The following is a 26,236-nucleotide window of genomic DNA, read 5'->3' as shown; positions in this document are numbered from 1 at the left end:
GGTCAGGATCTGCATTTTAATGGTTCAGGATTGAGAAGCAGCGCTGGACCAGGAGTCAGAAATCCCAGGTCCTAGGCCTGAGTATGCCACTTACTGGAGATGTGACTTTATGCCATCTGGGCTTGTGTTTGCTCAGCTGGAAAATGGGGATAGTGACTCTAGCCTTGCCTGTTTTACAGGGTGATTGTGGAAGTCAGATGAGGTCACGGGCATGGAAGTGACCTGTAGACAGCAAAGTCTGGTCCAATTATGAAGGATTACGATTGCTATTATTATCTACCCATAGTAACTGCCCTGGCTCAAGCAGCAACAAACACACACCCAGCCCTAGATCCTGGTGCTGATAGAGCGTGCACACTCACACACTGGCAGGCAGGCAGTCATGCCAAAAGATGGCAGTGATCTGGATAGACAAGGGCTGGGCCATAGCCGGGCCTCCTCCTCAGCCGCCCACACCCACACCACGCATGCTGGCTCACCTGGCACACCTCCCTAGCACCTCTGGGCTGGCACCAGCACCTCCAGGGAGCCGCGCAGCCAGGGAGGGTGGGGAGAGGCACTGACAGCTGCCCCAGCAGCCCGAGAAAGCCAGGCCTGCGGGCAGGGGTGCTGGTAGCTGCAAAGGGGAAGACACAGGCTTGGTCTGCAGCCCAGGGAGCCTGGCACAGGTGCCAGGGGCACTGTGCACAAAGGAACTGTTTGGCAAGCCGGATGGAAGGGGTGTGGCCACCCATTAGCCCCTCCACCACCTGGCCCCATGTGGCCCTCTAACCTCTGCCCCCCACCTCCCCCCGCCACGCCTCCATGCACCGTTCACTCCAGCCCCACTCCTGTACTTCCTGGAGTCTCCAGGTCTTTGTTTATGTTGTTCCCTCTGCCTGGTGGGCCCTTTCCCTAATCTCTTTTCCTCCCTGGTCAGAGCCTCAAAGCCCAGGCTGTAGTCTGCCTTATATTACAGTTTGCAGGGGACCATTGGTTCTCAAAGTGGGTTCCCCAAACCAGCAACTTCAGCATCACCTGAAAGGCAAAATCAGGCCCTACTCCAGACCGGCTGAGCCAGAACTCTGGGCCTGGGACCCAGCCGGGCACCTTTTAACCAGCCCTCCAGGGGATACGGCTGCACACAGACGCTGAGAACTACTGGTGTAGATAACTTCACCCACTGCTAGCCTGGAGGGCAGGGCCACAGCTCTTTTCTTCCCTGTGAATCCCCAGGACCCGGAATAGCACAGAGTAGGTGCTCGGGAAATATTTTGTGGATCGGACGGAAAGGAAAATGAAAGTGGCCAAGACCCTCCCGCAGGGGAATAATCCTGGTGCCCATCAGGGAGGTGGAGTGCAAAGCTGTGGGTGCTGGGCCGAGTGGCCATGCTGTGGCTGGGAGCATACAGAGTGGCCTGTGTGTGTCCCTGGCACCTGCCGCCTTCCCCTACCGCCATCCATCTGGTGGGCAAAGCAGGGCTGCTTGGGGAGACCGGGAGGAGGCAGGCCGAGCTCTGGGGCTGTGGTCAGGGTGAGTCAGCTGGTAAATGTGGCTGCAGTAGAGGGAGGGGGCTGGCCTCGTGGAGGGTGGGTGGGGAGGCAAGCAGCAGGGAGGCTGGGAGCTTAGAAGGCAGCATGGAGCAGAGGACAGGGGGCAGAGGGGGCAGGACAGGGGACCAAGAGCGGTCCAAGGGCCACCTCAGAATATGAATCCGAGGGGAGTCCAGAGCCCCAGGCCAGGCCCCTGATCTCAGTGCCACCCCCTTTCCTTTGGCCTCGGAAACAATGGCTAAGATGCACTGAACACCGAGTCTGCCGGGTGCTGTGTGTGTGCATTATCTTGTTTAATTATTATAAATGCCCCAGAAGGTAGACACTATTATTTTCATCATTCTATCTTATTAAGGACTAAACTGAAGCTCAGAGAGGTTAAGTCACTTGCCTAGGGTCACACGGCTTGTAAGTCATAGTGCTGAGTCGGGAATGAGGCTGGCTTCAATGCTCCTTAGGCCGTCTCCTTCATGAAGAGGGATGGGGTGAACGGTGCCTCCCGGCGGTGATACAGTGAGAATCTGTAGTCTTCCCCTGGACTTCTGCTGCAAGAGAAAGCCTTTCACTGCGTAATAGCGCTGCTGCCGTGGGGGAGAGGTTGGGGGCCCTTCACCTCCAGCAGGAACTGCACACACACCACCTGCACACACAGGCACACACCAGATGGAGGCGCTGCTGCAGACACGTACCTTCTTACCGTTTCTTCCTGCCTCCCGCCCTCCTTCCTTCCCGGCTCTCCCTCTTTGAACATACCGCTCTTCTTTTATTCTCTTCCTCCCTCCCTCCCTTCAGAGCGAGGTGCCTTTCCAGGTACTTGGCCGCTAGCAGGGCTCTGCGAGCCTGTTAGATGAACTGAGTAACCGTTCTTGGAGGGCCTAGTGGAGGGGTAGGAAGACACTGAGGTGGGTATGCCGTGCCCACCCTCAGGGGTGGATGGGGCTAGCTGGGCAGCTCCTCCGATCAAGCCCCCTCCTGCCCGTAGTAAGAGCTGCAGCCGGGGTGCATACTTAATGCTGGGGAAACACTGCAAGTATGTGTTCGCAGACGCATGTGTGAGTGTGTGCGTCTGTGGCCAGCATTGGGGTTGCTGCTCCGCCTTTCCCCTTCCCGTCAAAGGCCAGCCCAGAGGCCCGGCAGCCACTGATTTCCCGTGGGCTCTCTGCTCTCCCTCTGCCCTGGTCTGCAGGTGCAAGGGCCTCCATTCCTTGGGTGGAGTCCCTGCCAGTTCCAGTGGCAGTCATTCTTGCTGCCCTCCGTCTGTCGCCTGCTCCTGGGCCCGTGCTGCCTCTCTTGCACTCAGATGCCCCCACATGGTCACTTAGGGCTGGCTCTTCGCTTGACGATGGGTGCTGTAAGGTCATTTCAAAGAGCATCCTTCTTAGTACGTTTAAATTGCTACAGAAAAAGCCTTTGCACCCTCACCTCCTCAGAAACCCAGCCAGCAATAACGGTGCGCCCGCTCTTACCTCGGGGGAGTTGGGAGAGGCTTGGGTGTGCTCTGTGCGTTTGTGATGTGAACAGTGCCTCTCTCTGACCCGAGCAGGACCTACATTTTAGGCTTCAGGTTCTCTAAAATTCTCTTAAATTGGACATTATTATATGTCCAATTTAGTTAACCTTGCAATCAGCACAGTCTTGGGTCGGGGTTGTTTGGCCCTTGGAGACAGGCCTGTGTTGAATCTGGACTCTGTCACATGACTTGGCAACATGGCTATGAGTGGGAAAATGGCCCCTAGTTGGCTTGAGAGGCTCAAACGAGACGGTGTGTGCAAGTGGGTCACACCGGGACGTGGCATATGTTAAGTGAGCTTTACGATTTATTTTGGACATCTGCCTACTAATGCACCCATCGCCTGCCTACCTACCTACCTTTCTACATCTTTGTGATTTAGACTCACTGCCACCCCATGAATTGCAGGGGCGTGGGAGAGGAGTAGGAAACCATGGGTGGGGACCTAGTGTGGGCTTAGAGTCTGCTGAGTGCCTAGCACGTGGAGGGAAGGTTGTCTTTCTTTGGGTCATCAGTCATGAAAGGCTTGAGGTCCCTTTATCCCTTGAACAAAACTAAAACAAGGCAAGTGGTGATGAGACCTAACTCCTGATGGCAGGGGCTGTGGATCCCTTCAGGGGCCTAGGTGAGGGGCCGTGGTCACTTGGGTCCCTCCTTCTCTTAATGGCTAGGTTAGGGATGAAGCCCAGCCCTGCCGAGAAGGTGAGTCGGCCAGGGCAGGAAAGGCTGGGCTCAGCTGTGCAGAAAAGGAGTGGGCCGGGTGTGGTGGCTCATGCCTGTAATCCCAGCACTTTGGGAGGCTGAAGCAGGTGGATCACCTGAGGTTAGGAGTTCTAGACCACCCTAGCCAACATGGCAAAACCTGTCTCTGTTAATAGTACCCAAATTAGCTGTGCGTGGTGGCACAAGCCTGTAATCTAGCTACTCGGGAGGCCAAGGCAGGAGAATTGCTTGAACCTGGGAGGCGGAAGTTACAGTGAGCAAGATTGCACCATTGCACTCCAGCCTGTTTCCAAGAGCGAAACTCCATCAAAAAAGAGTAGAGCTGAGTAGTGGTGGAGCAGTGTTTCAGGACAACTGGGAAATGAGCCTTTCCTCGCTGGCAGGGCTTAGCACAGGAGGCCTGGTCATGCCCTCCATCTGCGTCTGCAGAGAGCCACAGGGCATTAGGGATATTCCTCATAATCATCCCACGTAATGTTTGTGCAGCGTGGAAGGGAGTAAAGGAGTGTTCTCTGCATGGTAATTGGCTCACTTCCTCATCACAATAAGTCAGATAAGGCGTCCAGAGCAGGGTGATGATCAGAGGTTCCTCATCCCCATTTTACAGATGAGGAACTGAGGCTTAGAGAGGTCACATGGCTACAAAGTAGTTTTATCTGGATCTTCCCCTCTATTAAGCAAGGGCTGGCAGAGCCAGGAGTGCTGCTGAAGGAGCAGACATGAGTGGGCTTGGTGCCATGGAAGCAGCCACAGGCAGAGCAGTGGCACACTCCGCTCTGGGCTCAGCATGGCGTCAGGTACTCGTTTACGTGTCATTGGCTCTCTCTGAACCAAGTTTCCTATCTGTTTATCTTTGTATCCAGTACACAGTAGGTGCTCGATAGATTTTTTTGAACACACCCCTATGCCTGATCTTGTGATGGCACCAAGACCTTAGAGGTGGACAGGGCTGAGGTGTGCTGCCCTGTGGGTGTGAGGTCTGGCACACCCTGCACCTGCAGAAGATAATGAGGCCAGCTAGGTGGACAGGCTATGGACAAGGAGCTGCAGCCCTGGCAGAACGGCCTGGGAACTAGACGGGCACCACTGTTGTCGGCTATTCAGCATTTCTGGAGCACCTCCGTGTGCAAGTACTCAGGAGCTGTGGGGGACTCAGAGGGGCCAATGAGACACGGCCCCTCCCCTCCGAGAGTGGCCTTTCAGGAGGATGGAAGGCTTTCCTCAGTAATTATCTTGTGATGCCACCTAAGCAGTCAATGAATATTTGTTGGATATTGTTGAATAATTGAAATAAAGGGCTGATAGCTTTGGGAGGTGACTAAGATCAGAAAAAGTAGGGGGCTTTGGAGGGCTGTGGACCCATATGCATCTACAGTGATTCCCGGCCAGACCCCTCACGCTGGGATCAGCCTCTGCAGGTTGGCCTGGGCATGGGTGTGCATGTGAGCATATGTGTGTGTGTGTACATGGTGTAGGGGTGCGTGAGCGTGTGGCTGTAGTTCTGCAGAGCCTGGTGCTCAGGAAGCCCGGGACAGGGCTCTGCCCCTTGCAGAAGCCAATTCGTTTCACTGAATTCCATGACCACAGACAGTGCCTGGGAGGCCAGCCAGGCAGCTGGCAAAGGCTGTGCATGCTTCTTGTCCCAGGGGGCCCGGGCAAGTAGCTGGCTAGATCCGGCAAGTTCATCCCCTTGACTCAAGCACCAACTTGAGATATCTGCTCAACAGATGCTGGGGCAGTAGCATCCAGTTTAAGTATTGAAGGGAACACGTCTGTCAGGCTGGCTGTCTCTAGGTGAGGGCCTCAGAGACATAACTCTCTTGTGGGAAGGGTCCTGTGTCTGGGTGCAGCCAGCCCAGAGTGTCTGTGCCTGTAAATGCCCATATGCCTTGACCTCGGATTCCCTGTATCTTTATGGTGTCACTGTGTGTCTGTCTGTTGACATGGTAGGGTATAGTGGCTTGCTGCAGTAGAAAGACCCATGGGCTGGTAAACAAAAGATGTAAATTTTGGTTCTAAAGGCCTCCTTTCCTGGCTCTCTGATCCCTGCAAGTCAGATAATCTCTCTGAGCTTCAGGTGTTTCACCTGTGTAATAGAAAGAAAATAATACCAGCTCTGCTTTCCATGAAGTATAAGAATAAAATGAAATAACATATGTGAAGATGCTTTGTTAATTACCATGTACGGTCCAAATGTGAGAGATTATTATCATCATCACCCTGCGCATCAGAATGAGACGTTGTATATGGCTTAAAATAATCCATCCAGTGAGCAGTGTTGAAATGTAGGTCAGATCATAGCCTCAGAAGTTTAGGGAGAGGAACCACCTAATCTAACAGGCCACCAAATGTGAAGGTGTTTTGAAAGCTGCAAAGAATGACACAAATGCAAAGTGACAATTATGTTTAGAAGGGATGTTTTAGTCCTCTCGTTTCCTAATCTAGAATCGAAAAATCCAAGAGGCACTGGAGCCTCGTACACAGTTGTATTTGTACGGGTTTGTGGATTTGTGCGTGTGCCTCTGTTTGCATCTATGGACTCATGTCAAGCACCTACTCCATGACAGTCATTCATCAAATGCCTGCCTTGGACTACAGGCATTGGTCTAGGCATTCTGGATGCCACCATGAATCAGACACTGACACTTCCCTCAAGGAGCTGACCACTGCCATGCTGGGTAGGGGAACTATAGGAGAGGAAGGGTCTTTCAGCTGAGTCTAGGTAAGGGATTGGGGGGCAGGGCTAGGGACAGGGAATCTAGGATACGAGGCTGGAAAGTTGGGTAGCAGGTTGCTGATAAACCTGACGGGAAGCTGGTATGGGCAGAAGGAACAGTCTGCCCAGAGGCTGAGGCTGGAAGCAGTTTGCTTTCACCCTTGGTGCTGTCTGTTGGGACCGTGATGTGGAGAGGGAGACCAAGACGATCCAGCCAGATCCTGGGGACCATCCTGCACATGAGCTAAGGAGCTTGGCTGGATCCTCCTGGCCCCTGGGAACCCCTGTGGCAAGGGTTTAAGCTCTGCAGAGTGGCATAATCAGCTTTGCATTTTGGGAAGCTCCCAGAGCCCTGGTATTGCCACATATCTTGCAGCAGGAGCCCCGCCAGATGTTGGGCTGTGCATGGTAGTGAGGGATTGCTGCATTTGGTGGGCTGCGCGCTGGGATTTGCATGAGGCGGGGAGGAGGATGGGAAGGATGGAGTGGGAGTGAAGTACGAATCCGGATGTGTAGAGCGGGGGAAGGTAGCAGTTCTTGAGTGACTCTCACATGTCAGCTTTTGCTCCATCACCTCGTTGAATTCTTATAACATCATTGTGAAGTAGGTATCATCCCATTTGATAGGTGAGGGAAGCAAGACTCGGGAAGGCCAAAGAGCTGGAGGTCACTCCTAAGCAAAGAGCAGAGCGAAACTCCCAGCCCGGCTCTGCCCCCTCCAAAGCCTGCATGTCTGGAATTTCCGCCCCCTTCCCTCCCCACTGGGAGTGTGGACCAATTCAGTCCCCTGGCTTGACAGATGAGGAAACCAACCTGGGCTTAAATCCATTCCTGAGAACCGTGTTACTGTTTTTCAGCTGTTCCATGTCACCACGTATCAGATTCTTTTCTTTCAGAGTATTAGCAACACCTCCTAATTCAGGGCTACTTGCAGATTTGATAAGCATATTTTACATTCCTTTGCTCAACCCATCAGCAAAGATATGGAATAAAACAGACCCCGTGACAGATGCGAGAATGAACCACTTGCTACACTTCCTTGGAACCGTTGAGGGGCATGGCCTGAGCCATCTGCTCACCCTTCTCGGCGTGTCAGTCCCCTCCCTCCACGAGGAGACCTCAGGCAGGCCCAGAGCAGAAGCATCGCTTCCCGCTCTGCCCTAAGACTCCATCACGGAAAAGTTGGCGGAAGAGAACGTGCTTTCAACATCGCTGCTCTTAGAGCCAGATGTCAAGGGCAAAGGCCAGGAGTTGAGACCTGGCTCTCGTGGACACTCCAAGCAGCACCCAGAGGCACGTGGGGCCTGAATGCTGGGCCAGCCATAGAGCACCTTGCACCAGGTGTGGGGTACACACAGCACCCCTGCCCTCCCCACCCTCTCTGGACCTGTCAGGACCTGGAGAGGTGGCCTGGCCCCAGGGGTCCACCCCTTCCTCCTGGGCTGGGTTGCACTGAATTGAATCCGGTACAGGAAAAACAATGTGCCAAGCACCTATAGGCTCAGCACATGTGGTGTAGGTGAGAGATGCCAGCAGGGCTGAATATGGCAGAGGGGTGGCCTGTCGGAGCCCCCAAAGGCTTTCTCCACATGCCCAGTGGAAGCCAGTGCCCATCGTGAAATGTCAAGCATCTTTATTTTTAGGTCATTGCTGTGTGGTAACTGTGGTTCCCTTTCACTGATCAGAAGCTCTGGTTGACTTTCACATCTCTGATTAATTCAGAATAAAAGAAAGTCAAATGAATCCCTCTGTCACAAATGCAGCTTGTTAAAGAAATAGTTTAAAGCCCAGAACTTATGGGCAGTAGGAGTTTTTCCAGAATCTGTCCTAGGCTCAGGGGCTTCAGCAGTAAACAAAACAGACAAAGGTATAAACCCTTTGTGCAGCTGTCTTCTCAAAACCTGAGAAGCAAACGGGACGGACACTTTCATACCCCCATTCTACAGATGAGGAAACTGAGGCTCTGAGAGGCTGCTCCTGTAACTAGGAAATGGACAAGCTGGGCTCAGACCCACTTTGCTCTTTCCATGACCTCACATGACCCCTGATGATTTTACAAATGCTGATCAAATGGTGCCCCACCTCTGCCTGAAATTCTTAGCAGTCGTGTAGATCCAATTGGAACCTTCACAAATACTAAGCTGCACTGGCAATGTGCCCTCTCTGTGTGATCCTTTCTTACCTGGGGCATCTTCAGAAGATGGTGCAGAAGCAGCAGACCTGGCCTCCCATGGGGCAGGCCCCCTTGGGCACCCTGAGCCCTCTTGAAGGCTCCCGCCAGTTGGCTCCTCTTCCCACAGCCTTTCTGCCCTCACCACCCCTCTGCTGTGCTTTCCTGAAAAGAGCCCCTGAAGGAACTCCAGTTCCGGGGCTGACCTCTCCCTCCAAGATGGCATGGGGCTCCCCTGTCCCCTGGCTTCCTTTCCAGATGCTTCCTCCGCTGTGCTCCTTAAATTGTCCTCTTTGACCCTTCTCCAACCCTCACTGCCATGTTATTCTGCACAGCTTAGTGACAGTGCCCTTGGAGGTCAGCCGTTCCGACACTAGCCGAACCTCCTCATCCTCAGCGTCTTTCTCCGACAGCTCTGGGCTCTGGCGTTGCAGCTCTTCCCTTCCTTGCTCCCACAACACACCAGGGTTCTCTTCTGTGCCTCCGAGCATTCTCTCCATCTCTTATGTGAGCTCTGCCTCTCTGCAGCTTGACTGTGGCCCCCACCTGTGCCAAGACCGGTCACCTGTGTTCCCCTGCCATGTGCATGTCTTTGGAGGCCTCGTAGAACTTGAGCTGTTGGTCTGCCCCGAGGATGGTCTGTTGGTCTGATGGTCTGCCCCGAGGACATGGCTCAGGTGGAGGATGGACAGAGGGACCAGGGACGCTCTTCCCACTGGTCTCACGTCCACAGCTGGTCACAGTGGGTTTCCATTTGTGCGCCCCATTATCATCTAAAAATTAATGTGGCAAACCACAAGGTATTTTGCAATCACAGAAAATGAAAGTTGAGTAGGACGTCAAGGGCCATGGTACTCAGGTCTCCGGGAAAGCTGTGGACCCTCTTCTCTGTCTGTGCTGCCGGCAGCACCCTGGGTTGGTGCCCTCCCCAGGGAGGGCTCCAAAGCCGTCTTGGGCTCCTGACATCGTGCAGGGTGTGAAGAACAACAGCCTGTGTTCCCTCTGCAGGGTCAGGGCCGCACTCTCCCTCCTTCCCGAGTATCATTTCTGCTGGTGATTAGTCATGCCAGAGCCTGGCTGAGTCAGAAGGGACTTGTGGGTGGTTTGTGGCCAGGCGGGAGTAGTGAGGCAGGACTTTCTAGGTTTATGTCTCTGTGCCCCAGGAGACAAGCACGTCAGGGCCCAGCCTTGCACAGGTGTCATGTGAGGGGTGGGGAGCAAAACAAACAAAACATTCACCCAAACTCAGTGAACGCAAGAGATGGACTGGAGCTGAGATTCAGTCCCTGCAACCCTCCTGCAGGCTGACAGGCATGCACGGTGCCAGCTCCACCTGGCAGGGCTGTTCATGGCTGTACAGTCCTCCACTTTCCACGGTCCTCATAAGTATCTCATGGACTTCAAATAGATATTGCTTAACATTTCTTTTCACTTGATTTTATTTTCAATAAAGGTGATTCATTAAGTAGATCACAAATGTAATTTGTACCTGTGAACAAAAACTTTCTCATACGAATAAACTTTTAACTCAAACAAATCCTTTATCAGAGCTTGTGTTATGATTTTGTGGTTCAGAAACTGTGATCATAAAGAGGGAGAGATGCCCTTCTGCTGGGGCACAGGGTCTGTCCTGAAGTTTCCCCCAAGGATTATTATTTATATATGCATATATATGGGTGTGGGTTTTTTTTTTTTGTAGAGATGAAGTCTCACTATGTTGCCCAGGCTGGTCTTGAACTCCTGGCCTCAAGTGATCCTCCTGCTTAGGCTTGTCAAAGTGCTGGGATTACAGGTGTGAGCCACTGTGCCTGGCCAAGGATGTATTTTAAATGGGGCTCTGAGGGGTGACTCAAGCTTCACCAGGCAGGAGGGGAGTTGGAGGGGGGCATATTACACAGCCCTGGAAGTGTGGCTGGTGGGACAGGAGGAGGCTGGGGTTGGAAGGGAGGCCAGGCCAGCCCCGGACAGCCCTGGAATGATGCACTGCTTGGATCCACCTCTGGCCTCACAGGCTGTGTCTGTGCCTGCAGGATGGAGAGGAGCAGGAGGAGCCTCGTGGCAAGGAGGAGCGCCAAGAGCCCAGCACCACGGCCCGGAAGGTGGGGCGGCCTGGGAGGAAGCGCAAGCACCCCCCGGTGAGTGGCGCATCCGACACCCTCCTGTGCACACACGCCACACACATGTGCCTGGGCACTTGATGCCAGTGATGTGTGTCCTGCAGGGACCTGGGGACGTTTAAGACCAGGTGATGGCGTGCACCCCTCCAGCTGCAGAACTGCTTCGTATACCCCATTCTTATCCCACCCTCATTTCCCTATTTTCTTTTTGTTTGTTTGTTTTTTTGGAGATGGAGTCTTGCTCTGTCGCCCAGACAGGAGTGCAATGGTGCAATCTCGGCTCACTGCAACCTCCGCCTCCTGGGTTCAAGCGATTCTCCTGCCTCAGCCTCCTGACTAGCTAGTATTACAGATGCGTGCCACCACGCCCGGCTAATTTTTTTGATATTTTTCATAAAGATGGGGTTTCACCATGTTGGTCAGGATAGTCTTGAACTCCTGACCTCGTGATCCACCTGCCTTGGCCTCCCAAAGTGCTGGGATTACAGGCGTTATTCTACATGCAGACCTGGAAGCCTTGAGGGGCCAGGGGACTTGGCTGATGGGTCTTGGGCCCGAGACTTGACCCAGGCCCCTGACTCCTGGCCTCCCTCTGGAAGGGAAGCAAGAGGGCCTGCCAGAATCTCAGGGTGGACCAAGATCTCCCTGGGCTGTCTCTGCAGGCGCCTCGCTGCCACACTTTCACCCTTGGTCTCAGCCCCCACCTGGAGGAGGAAGGGAACTGAGGCCTGGGAGTCTGATCAAATGGGAGTGAGGAGATGCAGTCTGAGGAGGCTGTGAGAGAGCAGGAGGATCAGGGCCCTGGTGAAGGAAGTCCTGCAGGGGAGTAGGCAGCAGGGCCAAGCCCAGCTCCGGGCTTCTGGGGGCCAGTGCCACTAAGGCCTGGGGGCAGCTCTGGAGAACAAGGTCCCTGGGCTGTAGGAGCCTGAGTGGCTTATGCCTTAAACTCACTAGACGTGGAGCAGTCATTATTTGCCAGCACCAGAGACAGCTGGTTCCTTTCTTTTAGCCCCTTCCAGCTGAGAATGGTTAAGTTGGAGCAAGAAGGTAAGGGGGAGTCAGAGGCTCTGGATTTGTTGCTCAGCTCTTCAAGGAAATGTTCTCAGCAGGCCTGGAGCCCAGGACTTGCTCCCTTGGGGTAGAGAGCTGGGGTGAAGGTGACTGAAGTGAAATGGGATGGTAGAGGCGGGCAGTGGGTTCCTGGAGGTGGGTGTGGTTCCTGCTGGGTAATGCAGTGCCCCACTGCCAATTCTGCCTGCAGATTTGGAGGGGGGTGGGACCGGAGTGAAGTCATTTAACTGGTAAGTAGCTTTAAACATTTTAATATTAAAGCAAACATGGATATTTTATGGCCTGGAACGAAAAAATCACATGGCATTGAAAGAGAAAATGGGATTTTGAAGGACTTTCTGGCTGGCAGCGGACTCCAGATTCCCGGCCCCCTGCACGCTCCTCTACCCACAGGGTACCTTGATGGAGAAGGTGTGGGAGGGGAGCCAGGCTGGAATCAGAGCACACTGGTGACTCCACATCTGCAGCATGCCCTGCCCCTCTCCTGAGGCTTGGCAACCTGCAATCTGCTAAGCAAACTCCCCCTGTCCCCATCCAGTTTCTGGGGACAAGAGCCACCACCTGTAGCAAATAAAGACCCAGCAACCCTTAGACCAGGCGTCCCCAAACTTTTTACACAGGGGGCCAGTTCACTGTCCCTCAGACCGTTGGAGGGCCAGCACATACTGTGCTCCTCTCACTGACCACCAATGAAAGAGGTGCCCCTTCCTGAAGTGCGGCAGGGGCCGGATAAATGGCTTCAGGGGGCTGCATGCGGCCTGTGGGCCGTAGTTTGGAGACGCCTGCCTTAGACTTATCTTTGTGAGTCTCTGGAATCAGAGGGCAGCCACATTGCTGAGAGGTGGAATGAAGCCCTTGGGTGAGAAGGTACAAGGAAGTCAGGGACAGGAATGTGGGGACATCACCTGGACAATGACAGAGAGGAGGGGCACAGCCGAGTGAGGGGAGAGGGGCCGGCGCTCACACATCCCTGGGCCTGGAGCAGGCTGCAGTGCAGAAGGAAAAACACTGTCTTTGGGGTCCAAGAGACCTGAGTTCAAATTCTGACTCCACCACTGGCTACTTGTGTAACCTTGAACAGCTGCTTCCTGAACCTCAGTTTCCCCTTTGAAAAAGCTCTCGCCCCTGTGAGAATGAAACGGTGCATGTACCAAGGGGCCTCAGCAAAGGTCAGGACTGCCCCTCTCTGGCCAAACCTTTCCTCTTCAGGAGGCCACAGCAACCGCGGTTTGACGGAAGAACAGCACCTGGATCTAACGCTTCCCAGCCATGTGTCCTTGAGCAGGTCACCCAACCTCTTTGGGCTGCTTCCTCATTGGTAAAATATGGCTGCCAGGAAAATCTGCCCTGTCTACCTCCTGGGGCTCTTTACAAACAGCAAAACAGTCCAAAGGCCGGGCACAATGGCTCACACCTGTTATCCCAGCACTTTGGGAGGCCAAGGCAGGCAGATGATGAGGTCAGGAGTTTAAGACCAGCCTGACCAGTGTGGTGAAACCCTGTCTCTACTAAAAATACCAAAATTAGCCAGGCGTGGTGGCTCACACGTGTAGTCTCAGCCACTCAGGAGGCTGAGGCAGGAGTCCCAGCTACTCAGGAGGCTGAGGCAGAAGAATCACTTGAACCCAGGAGGCGGAGGTTGCGCCACTGCATTCCAGCCTGGGTGACAGAGCAAGATTCTGTCTCAAAAAATAAATGTGCAGAGCTGGCTGTGTAAAAGCCTGTTCCACTGCAGGGCCCAGGGTCCACCAGGCTGGGGTGCAGGCCTGAGCGGTGAGGGCCCAGCATCAGCCTCTCAGCAGCCCTGGGAGGTGGGACGCATCTTGTGCCCGTTATGGTCTGGATGTGTTCTAGCCTGAGTCCTGGGTCATACCTGCAGCTGCCTGGCCTCTCAGGAGAGGCCCAGGGTGAGGAGGAGCGTGGGGAAGGTGAAGCTGACTGGGGAGTCAGCTGCCGGGAACTCCTTGCACATTGGAGGAACCAAGAGAGACTGACCCTGAGGACAGCGGCCAGCACGGCCCTCCCTGGGAGCCCACGTTGGGGGTTTCCTGCTGCAGCCAGGGCTTAGCCCTGTGGCCGCAGGTGCTGCTCCTGGCCTCTTCCCCTCTCCTGCAGAAGCACAGCAGAGAGGGCTTCTGAGGACCTGCTGCATCTGTGGCCCTGGGAATAGATTTGCCAGGGAGCTTTAAAACAGCTGAGTGTGTCATCCAGCTAAGCCTGGGGAGGGAGCTTGGCTCAGGTCCTGACAGGTGTGATGGGGGATGGGGACTGGGAAGTACGAGATGAAACCCTGGCTGGAGGCTGTTGGCTTCCACAGCCGGCCCTGGACAGGGAGGGTCAGGTACACCCACTAGTGTCCTCACCAGGTCCCAGCCCCAAGCCCGAGAAATCCTGGGCTCTCTCCTCCTTTTGCCCTCAAGGACTGACTGTTGTGGCCTTCAGGAGACATCTGTCCCTGGGTGCCTTCTGCCCCTGGCATTGCCCTCACCCAAACCAGACTCCACCTGCCCCCCGCATGCCCAGGCCAGCGTGCTTCATGACAAACACTTTCCACTTCCTGAGCACCGACCATGTGTGGGAAGCCCCCAGAGGAAAACGTGTTCTATTTCAGTCATGTGTGCTGCAGAGAGGAGGCCACACATAATCAACAGTACATGTAGCACCGGCATGTCTTTCTACAGGAACCCCCGGGACTCCATTTCTTAGGGGACAGGATCTGGATTCCAGCCCCTCACCATCTGACCACCCCTTCCCTTGCTATGCCTGATGCTACCCCTTTGGCCATAGAAACCTCACCCTCTCACTGCTCCCTAAACACACCAGCCATTCCCCCTGCCCTCCCCTTCCACCACCGTTCTGCAGCCTGCCTTCTCTCCACCTGCCCCAGCACTGCAGCCCAGCACCCAGCCTGAAAACGAGGCTCGGTTCAGTCACCGTGACTGACACTGGCCTCTTTTTTTTTTTTTTTTGAGACAGAGTTTCACTCTTGTTGCCCAGGCTGTAGTGCAATGGCACGATCTCTGCTCACCGCAACCTCCGCCTCACAGGTTCAAAAAATTCTCCTGCCTCAGCCTCCCCAGTAGCTGGGATTGCAGGCATGCGCCACCACGCCTGGCTAATTTTGTTTTTTTTTGTTTGTTTGTTTTTTGGGTTTTTTTAGTAGAGATGGAGTTTCTCCATGTTGGTCAGGCTAGTTTTGAACTCCTGACTAGCCTGACCAACGTGGAGAAACTCCACGTTGATCTCAGGTCACTCTACCTGACCTCAGGTGATCCACCCACCTCAGCCTCCCAAAGTGCTGGGATTACAGGCATGAGCCACTGCACCGGCCTTTCCTCTCCCTTCTTGAACTGTTTCTAAAATTAATAAAAATGAACTACTGATGGCCGGGCGCGGCAGCTCACGCCTGTAATCCTAGCACTTTGAGAGGCTGAGGCAGGTGGATCACAAAGTCAGGAGTTCGAGACCAGCCTGGCCAGCATGACGAAACCCCATCTCTACTCAAAGTACAAAAATGAGCTGAGCGTAGTGGCACACACCTGTAATCTCAGCTACTAAGGAGGCTGAGGCAGGAGAATCACTTGAACCCAGGAAGTGGAGGTTGCAGTGAGCCAATATCGCACCATTGTACTACAGCCTGGGCAACAGAGTGAGACTCTGTCAAAAAAAAAAAAAAAAGAAAGAAAGAACTGATAAAGACAAGTTACAAGCCACCGATCACCCGCGTGGACTGCAATGGTCTGCAGACCTCACTTTGAGTAGCGCTGGTTGTTACTTGTCAGTACAGAACTGAGTATAACTGTTCAGAAGATTTTATGTACATGTGATAATGTTGCCACATCCATGTGCTGTAATTTTGTATTTTACAACCGTATCATTTCTCAGTGCATTGAGAATTTAAAAATCTGAAACCAAAGCTTGCACTTTCATCCCCGACAGTTTGAAAATGCACCGCCATTGCATAGTCACTGAGCTGTGCTACAATGGGTTTGCCCGCCTCACTGAGGACAGAGACTAGCAATAAAGGCTCATGGTTACATAGGGTGTTACTGCCTACAAAGGCCTTTTACAGGGATTACCTTATTTGATGCCAACAAACCTGGGTGAGGTAGTTGGGGTTCACCTTCATTATTCCCACAATCAGAAGAAGAGACTGAGGTTCAGAGAGGATGATCAGGACTTGGACGTCACGTCTCTCAACTGCAGAGCCCCTGGTGTTCTTTCCTCCTTATTCCTGGAGCCATGCAGTTTGGCTCCTGGGTACCTACCCAGAGGTTCTCAAGTTGATATGTGAATGCAGGACTGCTGGAAAAAAGTGTGTAGAACTGGTCGAAAAAGCACGCAAAGAAAATATAACTGAAGAGCATGATTGACAAACATAGCAGGGAGCCTGTGTGTAAGTGCTGAAGGCTTGGGGGTGGGGTGGGGGGGTCTGAGGGCGAAGAGGTGTGCCTGCTTCAAAACAGCAACAGCCTAGTTGTCTGCAGCACTGGCCAGAGAGCCAGGATGCCGCAGTCAGAGCCGGCAACAGGAAACAGGAAGTCAGCTGCAGGGCAGGGCGGGGCTTAGGAAGGGAGCTGGCACCTGGGCCAGGGCCTGCGGGCTGGCCAGTGCCCATGATGGAGAGGCGGGGGCCGGCGCATGGGGCTGGGCCCACGTGTGGGTGTGAGGTGGGGAGGAAGGGGCAGCCTCCGAGGAGGTAGCAGGGTGACAAGTGTGGGTGTCTGAGGCTGGTTCCTGCCTGGTCGCCAGCTCAGACAGTCCTGCAGAGGCCTTTGTCCTTCATGGATGGTTCTGGTTGGAGCCCTGGAGGGAGAGTTTTTGCCCCTACCCACCAGGCCCTGGGGGGTGAGCGGCCCTGCCAGCCTCCATCCCCTGTTTACTAGTGATGCGTATTTATTCATTGACGATTTATACCCACCAACTTCCTCCAGGGTTATTTTTGCTCAGAGGGAGCACTCTGAGGTCACCTCCTAAGAATAACCCAGAATGGGAGGGAGGAGAAGGAGGGGCTGGGCACTGGTGCTGAGCTCAGCTGAGCCCAAGCCGGTGTTAGAGCTGACCCTCCAACACAGCACAGTAGTGAGCCAGTCCACGAGGGCAAACTGCACCGCTTCAGAGCAAACGACTTGAGTTATAAACGGGGAAGTTAGGGGACCGTCCTGCTGCAGCAGAAGTCAGCTGGGTACGGCTTATGGCAGCTGTCGGAGGTTTGCCGTACTTGCTAGCTTTCCAGCCGAACAGGACCTTTGATTCTTCTCCAAGTTAAGGCAGAGCTCAGCTCCCCTGCTTGTTTCCAGATCAGAGCTGCTCCTGGGCTAACCCTTTGCACCTCAGCTCCGTGACGTGCTGCCCTTGCTTTTCTGCACAAAACTTCTTGACATCGTGTCTCCCACTCCTGGGCTGTAGCCCCTGGCCTGCCTCTAGAGGTGGCTTTTCTTCCTTGGAGCCTGCATCAGTACACGCTACTGCCCACCCCGTCTCCTCATGTTTTGGAAGGCGTGAGGAAGACAGGCCGGTACACTGCTCAGGGAACAGAGCTGATGGTTATGAACTGTTCCTTGCAGCTCCACCCATTCGCTCCACTGCCGAGCAGTGAAATTGACACCCCGCTACTGAAGTCCCACATGGAAAGGCCTAGCCAGTGGTAGGGACTGCAAGTGCTGTGGGACTCCTAAGGATGCTGGGAAGCCAGGGAAGACGGAGGACGCAGGGCTTGACTTGGGCATTAGAAGGGAGGTGACATTTGGAGAAGTCAAGAGGAAAGTAAGAAGCACCCCCCACCCCAGGACCTTGCTGAGCTGGGTGTGGAGGAAGGAAGGCATGCAGGGTGGGGCGGGTGTGGGGAGGCTCAAAGGCAGGGGCTGTGAACACGCAGGCGCAGGCCTGGCTGAGGTGACTGGGGATTCATTGAAAAACGTTTATGGGGGCCGGGCACGACGGCTCACACCTGTAATCCCACCACTTTAGGAGGCCGAGGCAGGCAGATCAATTGAGGCCAGGAATTAGAGACCAGCCTGGCCAACATGGCAAAACCCTGTATCTACTAACAATACAAAACAGTTAGCTGAACATAGTAGCACGTACCTGTGGTCCCAGCTACCTGGGAGGCTGAGGCATGAGAATTGCTTGAACCTGGGCAGGCGGAGATTACAGTGAGCCAAGATTGCGCCACTGCACTCCAGCCTGGATGACAGAGGGAGACCCTGTCTCAAAAAAAAATAGTATATATGTGTATATACATATACATATATATATGTGTATAATTATATAATAATAGTAGCTGTGTAGGGTGTAGGGTATGCCTGTGGTCGCAGCTACTTGGGAGGCTGAGGCAGGAGGATCTCTTGAGGCTGGGGGGTGAGGTTTCAGTGAGCCATAACTGTGCCACTGCATTCCAGCTGGGTGACAGCGCAAAACCCTGTCTCAAAGCGAGAAGAAAAATGTTTTCAGTCTTGGCTGGAAAGGTAGTTTGCAGGCAGCCTGAAGGGCTTTTACTCTTCATCCTCTCTGAAAAATACGTTATCTGGAAGGTTGTGAGGAGGCGGAGATGACGTGAAAGGAGTCGTGTTTGGGAAACTGGCTCTGGCACCCGTGAGCATGGCATTCATCCCCGAGCATGAGCGCGTGCTGGGAGGTGGAGGGGCAGGGGTGCCAGCGAAGGCCCAGGGCCTGTGGGAGGTGGCAGTGGTAGGGCAGGATTGGTCAAGCATATGCTGCTGGCCCTGGGGATGCTGGAGGGGAAGGGGTAAAAGGAGGCCCCAGTGATGACACAGCAGGGACAGTGTCAGTTCAGTGTCGTTGTCAGAGACGAGGCTTCTGGAAGGGAGCAGATGGGGCAGGGGTCCCTGTCGAGGCCACCTTATGTAGCTGGTCATACTCGGGGAGCATTTAAGTAGCATCTCAGAAATCCTTTTTTTTTTTTTTCCCCCAAAAATAATCCCTCTGTTTATTTCTATCCCTCCACATCCCAGGGCCACCTTCAGCAAGTCATTCATTCCTGCAGGTCCTGGCCTTTGTGGCCTTCCTGGGGCCCCAAGAGCTTTTCTAGGGCCCGGGCTGCACCTGCCTTGCTCCTGCCGTTGCAGGTACGCGCAGGTACGCGCCGGCACACGCCTCCCAGGAGAGCTGTTGACATGGGTTTTCTTTCATCATCCCCACCTAGAGAATTTTGTACATTTTGGTTCTCCCACCTCAGGAAAGACATAAGCGAGCTGGAAAAGCTCCAGAGAAGGGCACTAAATTGATCAAGGGGAAGGCAAGGCTGCCAAGAGAGGACAGACTAAAGAGATTAGGACTCTCTAGTCTGCAGAAACAAAGGCTAAGAGAGGACGTGATTAAGGCTATGAAATCATGTCGGGTGCAGCGGGCTGAGTACAGCACAGCTGGGGGGCGGAGGGAGGACACCCATCAGACATTTCAGAAAGGGAAATGAAGCACGGAAAAGACAGCACCGTTTTCCATGGTGGATTCCCTTCTTACCAAACCCGTCACCCTAGGGATGGCAGAGATTGAAAACAGAAGTCACTTCAAAAGAGATTTACTTAAACACGTGGATCTTCCATACATAACGGCATTCTTTGGGGTTTTTTCTTTGTTTTTTTGAAACGGAGTCTCACTCTCGTCTAGGCTGGAGTGCAATGATGCTCAAGCTCACTGCAACCTCCGCCTCCTAGGTTCAAGTGATTCTTCAAGAGATTCACCCATCTCAGTTTCCTGAGTAACTGGGATTACAGGTGTGCACCACCAGGCCCAGCTAATTTTTTGTATTTTTAGTAGAGATGCAGTTTCACCATGATGGCCAGGCTGGTCTTGAACTCCTGACCTCAGATGATCTGGCCACCTCAGCTTCCCAGAGTCTTGGGATCAGCTTCCCAGAGTCTTGGGATTACAGGCGTGAGCCACCGCATCTGGCCAGCAAAACAGCTTTTTAAAGAAAGCCTCCAGCTCACTGTGAAATCCTTTGAGGTTGACTTCAAAGAGCACAGCCAGGCCCTCTTCCAGGGGAACCAGTGTCTCCGCTGGAAGCGGGCAGGCCACTCACCGGGCATGGTCATTCTGGCATCCATTTGCCATGGCTTGTGACGGCCTAGCAAGGCCACGGATTGAGTGATCTCTGAGGCTTTGCTGAGCCCAGAGTTCTCTCCTCAGACACGTGAGTGGAGAGATCTCTGGGGAGGAGGGAAACAGGTAGCTCCCAACAGATGTGAGGGGAATGGTGGGACCTTGAGGGGTGCCTGGGCTGGGACCAGAGTTTCCAGAGTCGGCCCTCTGGCCTCTGGTCCTGCCATCCCTGACCCCATTGGCAGTGCTTTTAGCCACCCACAGGGAAAAGGGAAATTGGAGGAGTCGGGGGTCCTAGCTCCATAGCGTTGGAGCCTGCTCTGTCCACCCCAGGGAGGCTGAGCAAGGGGGCACCTGGGGACCCCTCGCCGTCCTGGAGTGGGCATGGGGCGGGCCTCTCTGGCTTTCCCTGCCACAGGCCGCTTCTAGCTGCTGTCAGATCTCTGGGGAGGGCTGCCAGGGGAAGGGGGCTGCAGGAAGGGCGGGGGTGGGCAGTCGTGGCCCCGTGCCAATGCTTCAGGGGCAGAGCTGCCCTGCTTACGTGGACATGCAGCTGTTTCCTGAAGCGAGTCAACCTGGAAAAATCCAGGCTGGGTGAGGGGTGATAGGACTGCAGAGCTGAGGATGTAGAAGGAGCCAGGAGCCATGGTGTGAGTGGAGGGCTGGTGTATGTGCGTTCGCATTGTGGGGCTTCCCCGCACACATCTGTCCTGTGACTGGCAGTGAGTGTCAGGGATCAGGTGCCTCTTTCTCAAGTCTGTGCATGTGATGGTGAAGAGACCGTGGCTGTCCTGACACCAGGGTTCCCCGGGTGGCATGGAATAGATCTCACAGAGGCCTTAAAAGCACCATGGCAGGCCCAGCCTTCTGGGTGACCAAGGTGAGGTTGCCCCTGCCTCTGCTGGGTTCTGGGGGAGATGGCAAGAGGAGCTCCTGGTGGGAAGGGAAGAGGTGAAGGGGGAAGAATGGCATCCCAGTGAGCGCTGCATATGGACTATAGCCTGGGGAGAGGGCTCCTTGCCCCAGATGCCAGGGCCTCATCTCCCCTGTGCCACAACCCTCACCTCTCTTCCTCCTGGGTTTTAGTTTTTGTGTGTAAACAACTATAAGAAAGCAAAACTTAAAAGTCACTTCTGGCAGGGTGCAGTGGCTCACGCCGGTAATCTCAATACTTTGGGAGGCCGAAGTGGGTGGATTACCTGAGGTCGGGAGTTTGAGACCAGCCTGGCCAACATGGCAAATCCCTTTCTCTGCTAAAAATCCAAAATTAGCCCAGGCCTGGTGGCGCACACCTATAATCCCAGCTACTAGGGGGGCTGAGGCAGGAGAATTGTTTGAACCTGGGAGGTGGAGGTTGTAGTAAGCCAAGATTGCACCATTGCATTCCAGCCTGGGCAACAGAGCGAGAGCGAGACTCCATCTCAAAAAAAAAAAAAAAAAAAAACACTTCCATAAAATTAGCTGGGTGTGGTGGCACACAACAGTGGTCTTAGCTCCTTGGGAAGCTGAGATAGGAAAATCGTTGAATTTGAGGCTGCAGTGAGCTATGACCACACCCCTGCAGTCCCGCCTGGGCAGCAGAGTAAGACCTTGTCTCTAAAACAAAAATTGTTTTAAATTATTTCCATTAAAAAAAATAGGCCGGGCGCGGTGGCTCAAGCCTGTAATCCCAGCACTCTGGGAGGCTGAGGCGGGTGGATCACGAGGTCAAGAGATCGAGACCATCCTGGTCAACATGGTGAAACCCCGTCTCTATTAAAAATACAAAAAATTAGCTGGGCATGGTGGCACGTGCCTGTAATCCCAGCTACTCAGGAGGCTGAGGCAGGAGAATTGCTTGAACCCAGGAGGCGGAGGTTGCGGTGAGCCGAGATCGCGCCATTGCACTCCAGCCTGGGTAACAAAAGCGAAACTCTGTCTCAAAAAAAAAAAAAAAAAAAAAATAGACATGGTGGCTGGCACCTGTAGTCCCTGGTACTGGTGAGACTGAGGCAGGAAGATTGCTTGAGGCCAGAAATTCGAGGCCACAGTGAGCTGTGACCCTGCCACCATACTCCGATCTGAGTGACAGAGACCCTGTCTCTTGAAAAAAAGAAAGAAAGAAAAAAAACACCTTCCCCTACTGGAAGTTTCAGACTTTGCCCCACCCTGGGAGGCAAGGCTTCCATTGGAGTGAAGGAGGGGCAGGAGGTCTGGGTCTGGCCCAGACTTAGGGGAAAGGGGAGGCAGCGGCAGGGCTGCGGAATTGGTTGGGACTGGGCAGGCCTCTGCGGGAGGCTCCTCCTTGCCTTGCCGCTGGCTTTTCCTTGAGTTGAGCGCTGCTCAGGGGAGGGCCAGCAGCCTCTGCCCAGCTCTTGTTGGGCACTGCATGCTGCCTCTGCCTTCTCCCAACCCTGGAGGGATTTGTGAGCTTGCGCTTTTCTGAGACTCAACCCAAAGCTGGAGTCAGCCATCAAATGCCTTGCCTGTACCTGGGCCATCCCAGAAGCTTTACCGCCTGGAGGTGTGTACCCAAGGCAGGCCTCAGAAACGTGAGCATCGCCCCAGCTCCCCTAGGATGCCTGTGAGGATTACATTTATTAATTTTATAAGCATATATATGCCCAGACCTGTGTAAGGTGCTAGAAAGCTATAGGTGGAGAGGCCTACAAAGTAAAATAAGGTTGGCCGGGCGCTGTGGCTCACACCTGTAATCTAGCACTTTGGGAGGCCGAGGCGGGCAGATCACCCGAGGTCAGGAGTTTGAGATGAGCCTGGCCAACATGGTGAAACCCTGTCTCTACTGAAAATACAAAAATTAGCCAGGTGTGGCGGCAGATGCCTGTAAGACCAGCTACTTGGGAGGCTGAGGCAGGAGAATCACTTGAACCCCTGAGGCAGAGTGAGCACTCCAGCCTGGGCAACAGAGTGAGACTTTGTCTCAAAAAATAAAAAAATGAAATAAGGCAAGGTTCACAGTTGAGGAGCGAGGCGACAGTAAATAGATAATTAGATTCGGAGGGATGAGGTGTAAGGAGATAGGGTGAGAAAGCACACTGTAAACAAACGTGGCATGCATCCGCTGGGACAGGAGTGAGGGCTGTGGTGGCTTCGCCCCCACCCTTCAGGGTGAGGCTGGGCCAGCAGCTGTCCACACCTGCCAACTAGAGGGGCCTGAAGGCTCCAGAGACAGGGCCTAGCCCAGATCCTCCCACACACAGACTTCTACATGCTCCTTAGAAGACAGAAAGTGGGAGTGGTTACTGGGGGAGAGGCAACTGGGAAGTTAGTGTTGAATGGAGACAGAGTTTCTGTTTGGGATGGTGAAAAAGTTCTGAAGATGGATGGCGGTAAAGGTTGTACAACCATAGGAGTGTACTATTTTTTTTTTTTTTTTTTTGAGACGAGTTTCTCTCTTGTTACCCAGGCTGGAGTGCAATGGTGCGATCTTGGCTCACCGCAACCTCCGCCTCCTGGGTTCAGGCAATTCTCCTGCCTCAGCCTCCTGAGTAGCTGGGATTACAGGCACGCGCCACCACGCCCAGCTAATTTTTTGTATTTTTAGTAGAGACGGGGTTTCACCATGTTGACTGGGATGGTCTCGATCTCTTGACCTTGTGATCCACCCGCCTCAGCCTCCCAAAGTGCTGGGATTACAGCCGTGAGCCACCGCGCCCGGCCTAGGAGTGTACTTAAAGTCCGCTTGAGGCCGGGTGCAGTGGCTGACGCCTGCAATCCCAGCCTTTAGGAGGCCGAAGTGGGTGAATCACGAGGTCAGGAGATCGAGACCATCCTGGCTAACACAGTGAAACCCCATCTCTACTTAAAATACAAAAAAATTAGCCAGGCATGGTGGCACACACTTGTAATCCCAGCTACTTGGGAGGTTGAGGCAGGAGAACTGCTTGAACCCAGGAGGCAGAGATTGCAGTGAGCCGAGATTGTACCACTGCACTCCAGCCTGGGCAACAGAGTGAGACTCCACCTCGAGAAAAAAAAAGTACACTTGAAAATGGTAAATTTTATGTATGTTTTACCCCAGATTTTAAAAAGTTTTTAAAAAGTGTTCCTTAGGCCAGGCATGGTGGCTCATGCCTGTAATCCCAGCACTTTGGGAGGCCGAGGCAGGTAGATCACCTGAGTTCAGGAGTTTGAGTCCAGCCTGGCCAACATGGTGACACCCCGTTTCTACTAAAAATATAAAAAGTTACCCAGTGTGGTAGCAGACACCTGTGATACCAGCTACTTGGGAGGCTGAGGCAGGAGAATCGCAGAGGTTGTAGTGAGCCAAGATTGCACCACGGCACTCCCACTCCAGCCTGGGCAACGAGAGTGAAACTCCATCTCAAAAAAAAAAAAAAAGTGCTCCTTAGATAAAGGTAGTCCCTGTCCTTGCCCCTATCCTCAGCCCAGGGTATTTCCTTCCTTTTCTTTTCTTTTTTTCAAGACAGAGTCTCACTCTGTCGCCCGGGCTAGAGTGCAGTGGCGCAGCTTCAGCTCACTGCAACCTCCGTCTCCCAGATTCAAGCAATTCTTTTTTTTTTTTTTTTTTTTTGAGACAGAGTTTTACTGTTGTTACCCAGGCTCAAGTGCAATGGCGCGATCTCGGCTCACGGCAACCTCTGCCTCCTGGGTTCAGGCAATTCTCCTGCCTCAGCCTCCTGAGTAGCTGGGATTACAGGCACGCGCCACCATGCCCAGCTAATTTTTTGTATTCTTAGTAGAGACAGGGTTTCACCATGTTGACCAGGACGGTCTCGATCTCTTGACCTCGTGATCCACCCGCCTCGGCCTCCCAAAGTGCTGGGATTACAGGCTTGAGCCACCACCGCGCCCGGCTCTTTTTTTTTTTTTTTTTTTTTTTTTTTTTTTTTGGCCATCCCTCTCTCCAGCCCAAGCAATTCTTACCTCAGCCTCCCTAATAGCTGGGATTACAGGCGCCCACCAACATGCCCGGCTAATTTTTGTATTTTTAGTAGACATGGGGTTTCACCATCTTGGCTAGGCTGGTCTTGAACTTCTGACCTCTCGTGATCCACCCACCTTGGCCTTCCAAATGCTGGGATTTCAGGTGTGAGCCACTGCGCCTGGCCAACCCAGGGTTTTTGTTTTTCTTTTCTTTTTCTTTGAGATGGAGTTTCACTCTTGTTGCCCAGGCTGGATTGCAATGGCACAATCTCAGCTCACTGCAACCTCCGCCTCCCAGGTTCAAGCGATTCTCCTGCCTCAGCCTCCTGAGTAGCTGAGATTACAGGCATGTGCCACCACGCCTGGCTAGTTTTGTATTTTTAGTAGAGATGGAGTTTCTCCACGTTGATCAGGGTGGTCTCAGACTCCTGACCTCAAGTGATCCGTCTGCCTCAGCCTCCCAAAGTGCTGGGATTAAAGGGGTGAGCCACCACGTCTGGCCAACCCAGGATTTTTCAGACTCTATTGCCATTTTGTCTGGACTGATTCTCTGTTGTGGGGGGTGTCCTACATCTTGTGGGGTATTTAGCAGCTTCCCTAGCCTCTACTCCCTAGATGCCAGCGCCTCCCCCAACCAGGTGGCGACCAAAAATATCTCTAAACACATTGCCAGAATGTCCTGGTGGGGAGGTAGCAAACCACCCCAGTTGAGAACTATGGCCTTAACCCGCCTAGAAAAACTGCTCACAGGAGAGGCCTGAGGAAAAGCCAGAGGCGAGATGGGGGTTCTGTCCAGAAGGAAAGCAAAGGTTGGCAAACTGAGAGGAACCCCAGGAGGTGGTGGGCAGGATTTGAAGACCCAAAGTGAGGCATACTGGGTTGGAGGACCAAGCTGTACTCAAATCTAGAGTGATGCTAGATTCATGACCCTCCTGTGGCCCCCATCTGGCCCCTCTGCAACGGAGGAGAAGTAAGGGGTACTCTCTGAGGCTTTTCCCAATCTGAAATTGTCACCTGCCCTGCACCTGCTGGTAGTGCCTTCTAGGATGGTCGGCACCCCCAACCCAGCCCTCTCCTAGATAATGGGCAAAATGAGTATCTCGGGGGTGTGCTGTGTCTCCTTTCAAGACGACTGTCAAAATAAAAGCAAACAAAGGCAGACTGTTTAACAGACATGGCAGCAAAGCCGAAACTGCCTCTAGCTTGTGCGCAGGAGGTTCTCACTTTTAGCCTAGTCTTTGCCATTCCCTCATCAATTGTGAATATTGGCTCAGCACCTGCCAGGTGTCCCACTCCGTGCTAAGTCTGGCAAAGTCCCTGCCCTCCAGGAGTCAACAAGCTGTAGAGACAGGAAAAGGAGGGGAGGGGAGTGGCTAGGAGGAGGGCATGGAGCTGGGGGCAGAAGAGGCCAGGCCTGGCTGGAGTACCCCTCCCTCCTGGGCTTC

The 26,236-nt window shown here is 53.7% G+C and overlaps 1 protein-coding gene across 5 annotated transcripts in view; it reads left to right on the top strand.

The window, feature by feature from the left end:
• Nucleotides 1-26,236, top strand: part of DNMT3A (DNA methyltransferase 3 alpha) — a 119,413-nt gene that overhangs the window by 31,758 nt on the left and 61,419 nt on the right. For all 5 annotated transcript variants that reach the window (XM_003935264.4, XM_074394926.1, XM_039477382.2 and 2 more), the window contains one exon: nt 10,683-10,787. In XM_003935264.4, coding sequence (XP_003935313.1) covers nt 10,683-10,787 — 105 coding nt within the window. The remainder of the gene's footprint in view (nt 1-10,682; nt 10,788-26,236) is intronic.

This window comes from Saimiri boliviensis, chromosome 1 (genome assembly GCF_048565385.1).
Source record: "Saimiri boliviensis isolate mSaiBol1 chromosome 1, mSaiBol1.pri, whole genome shotgun sequence".
NCBI lineage: Eukaryota > Metazoa > Chordata > Mammalia > Primates > Cebidae > Saimiri > Saimiri boliviensis.
Note: the sequence above shows the minus strand (reverse complement) of the source record. Positions and strands in the feature narration are given on the sequence as shown.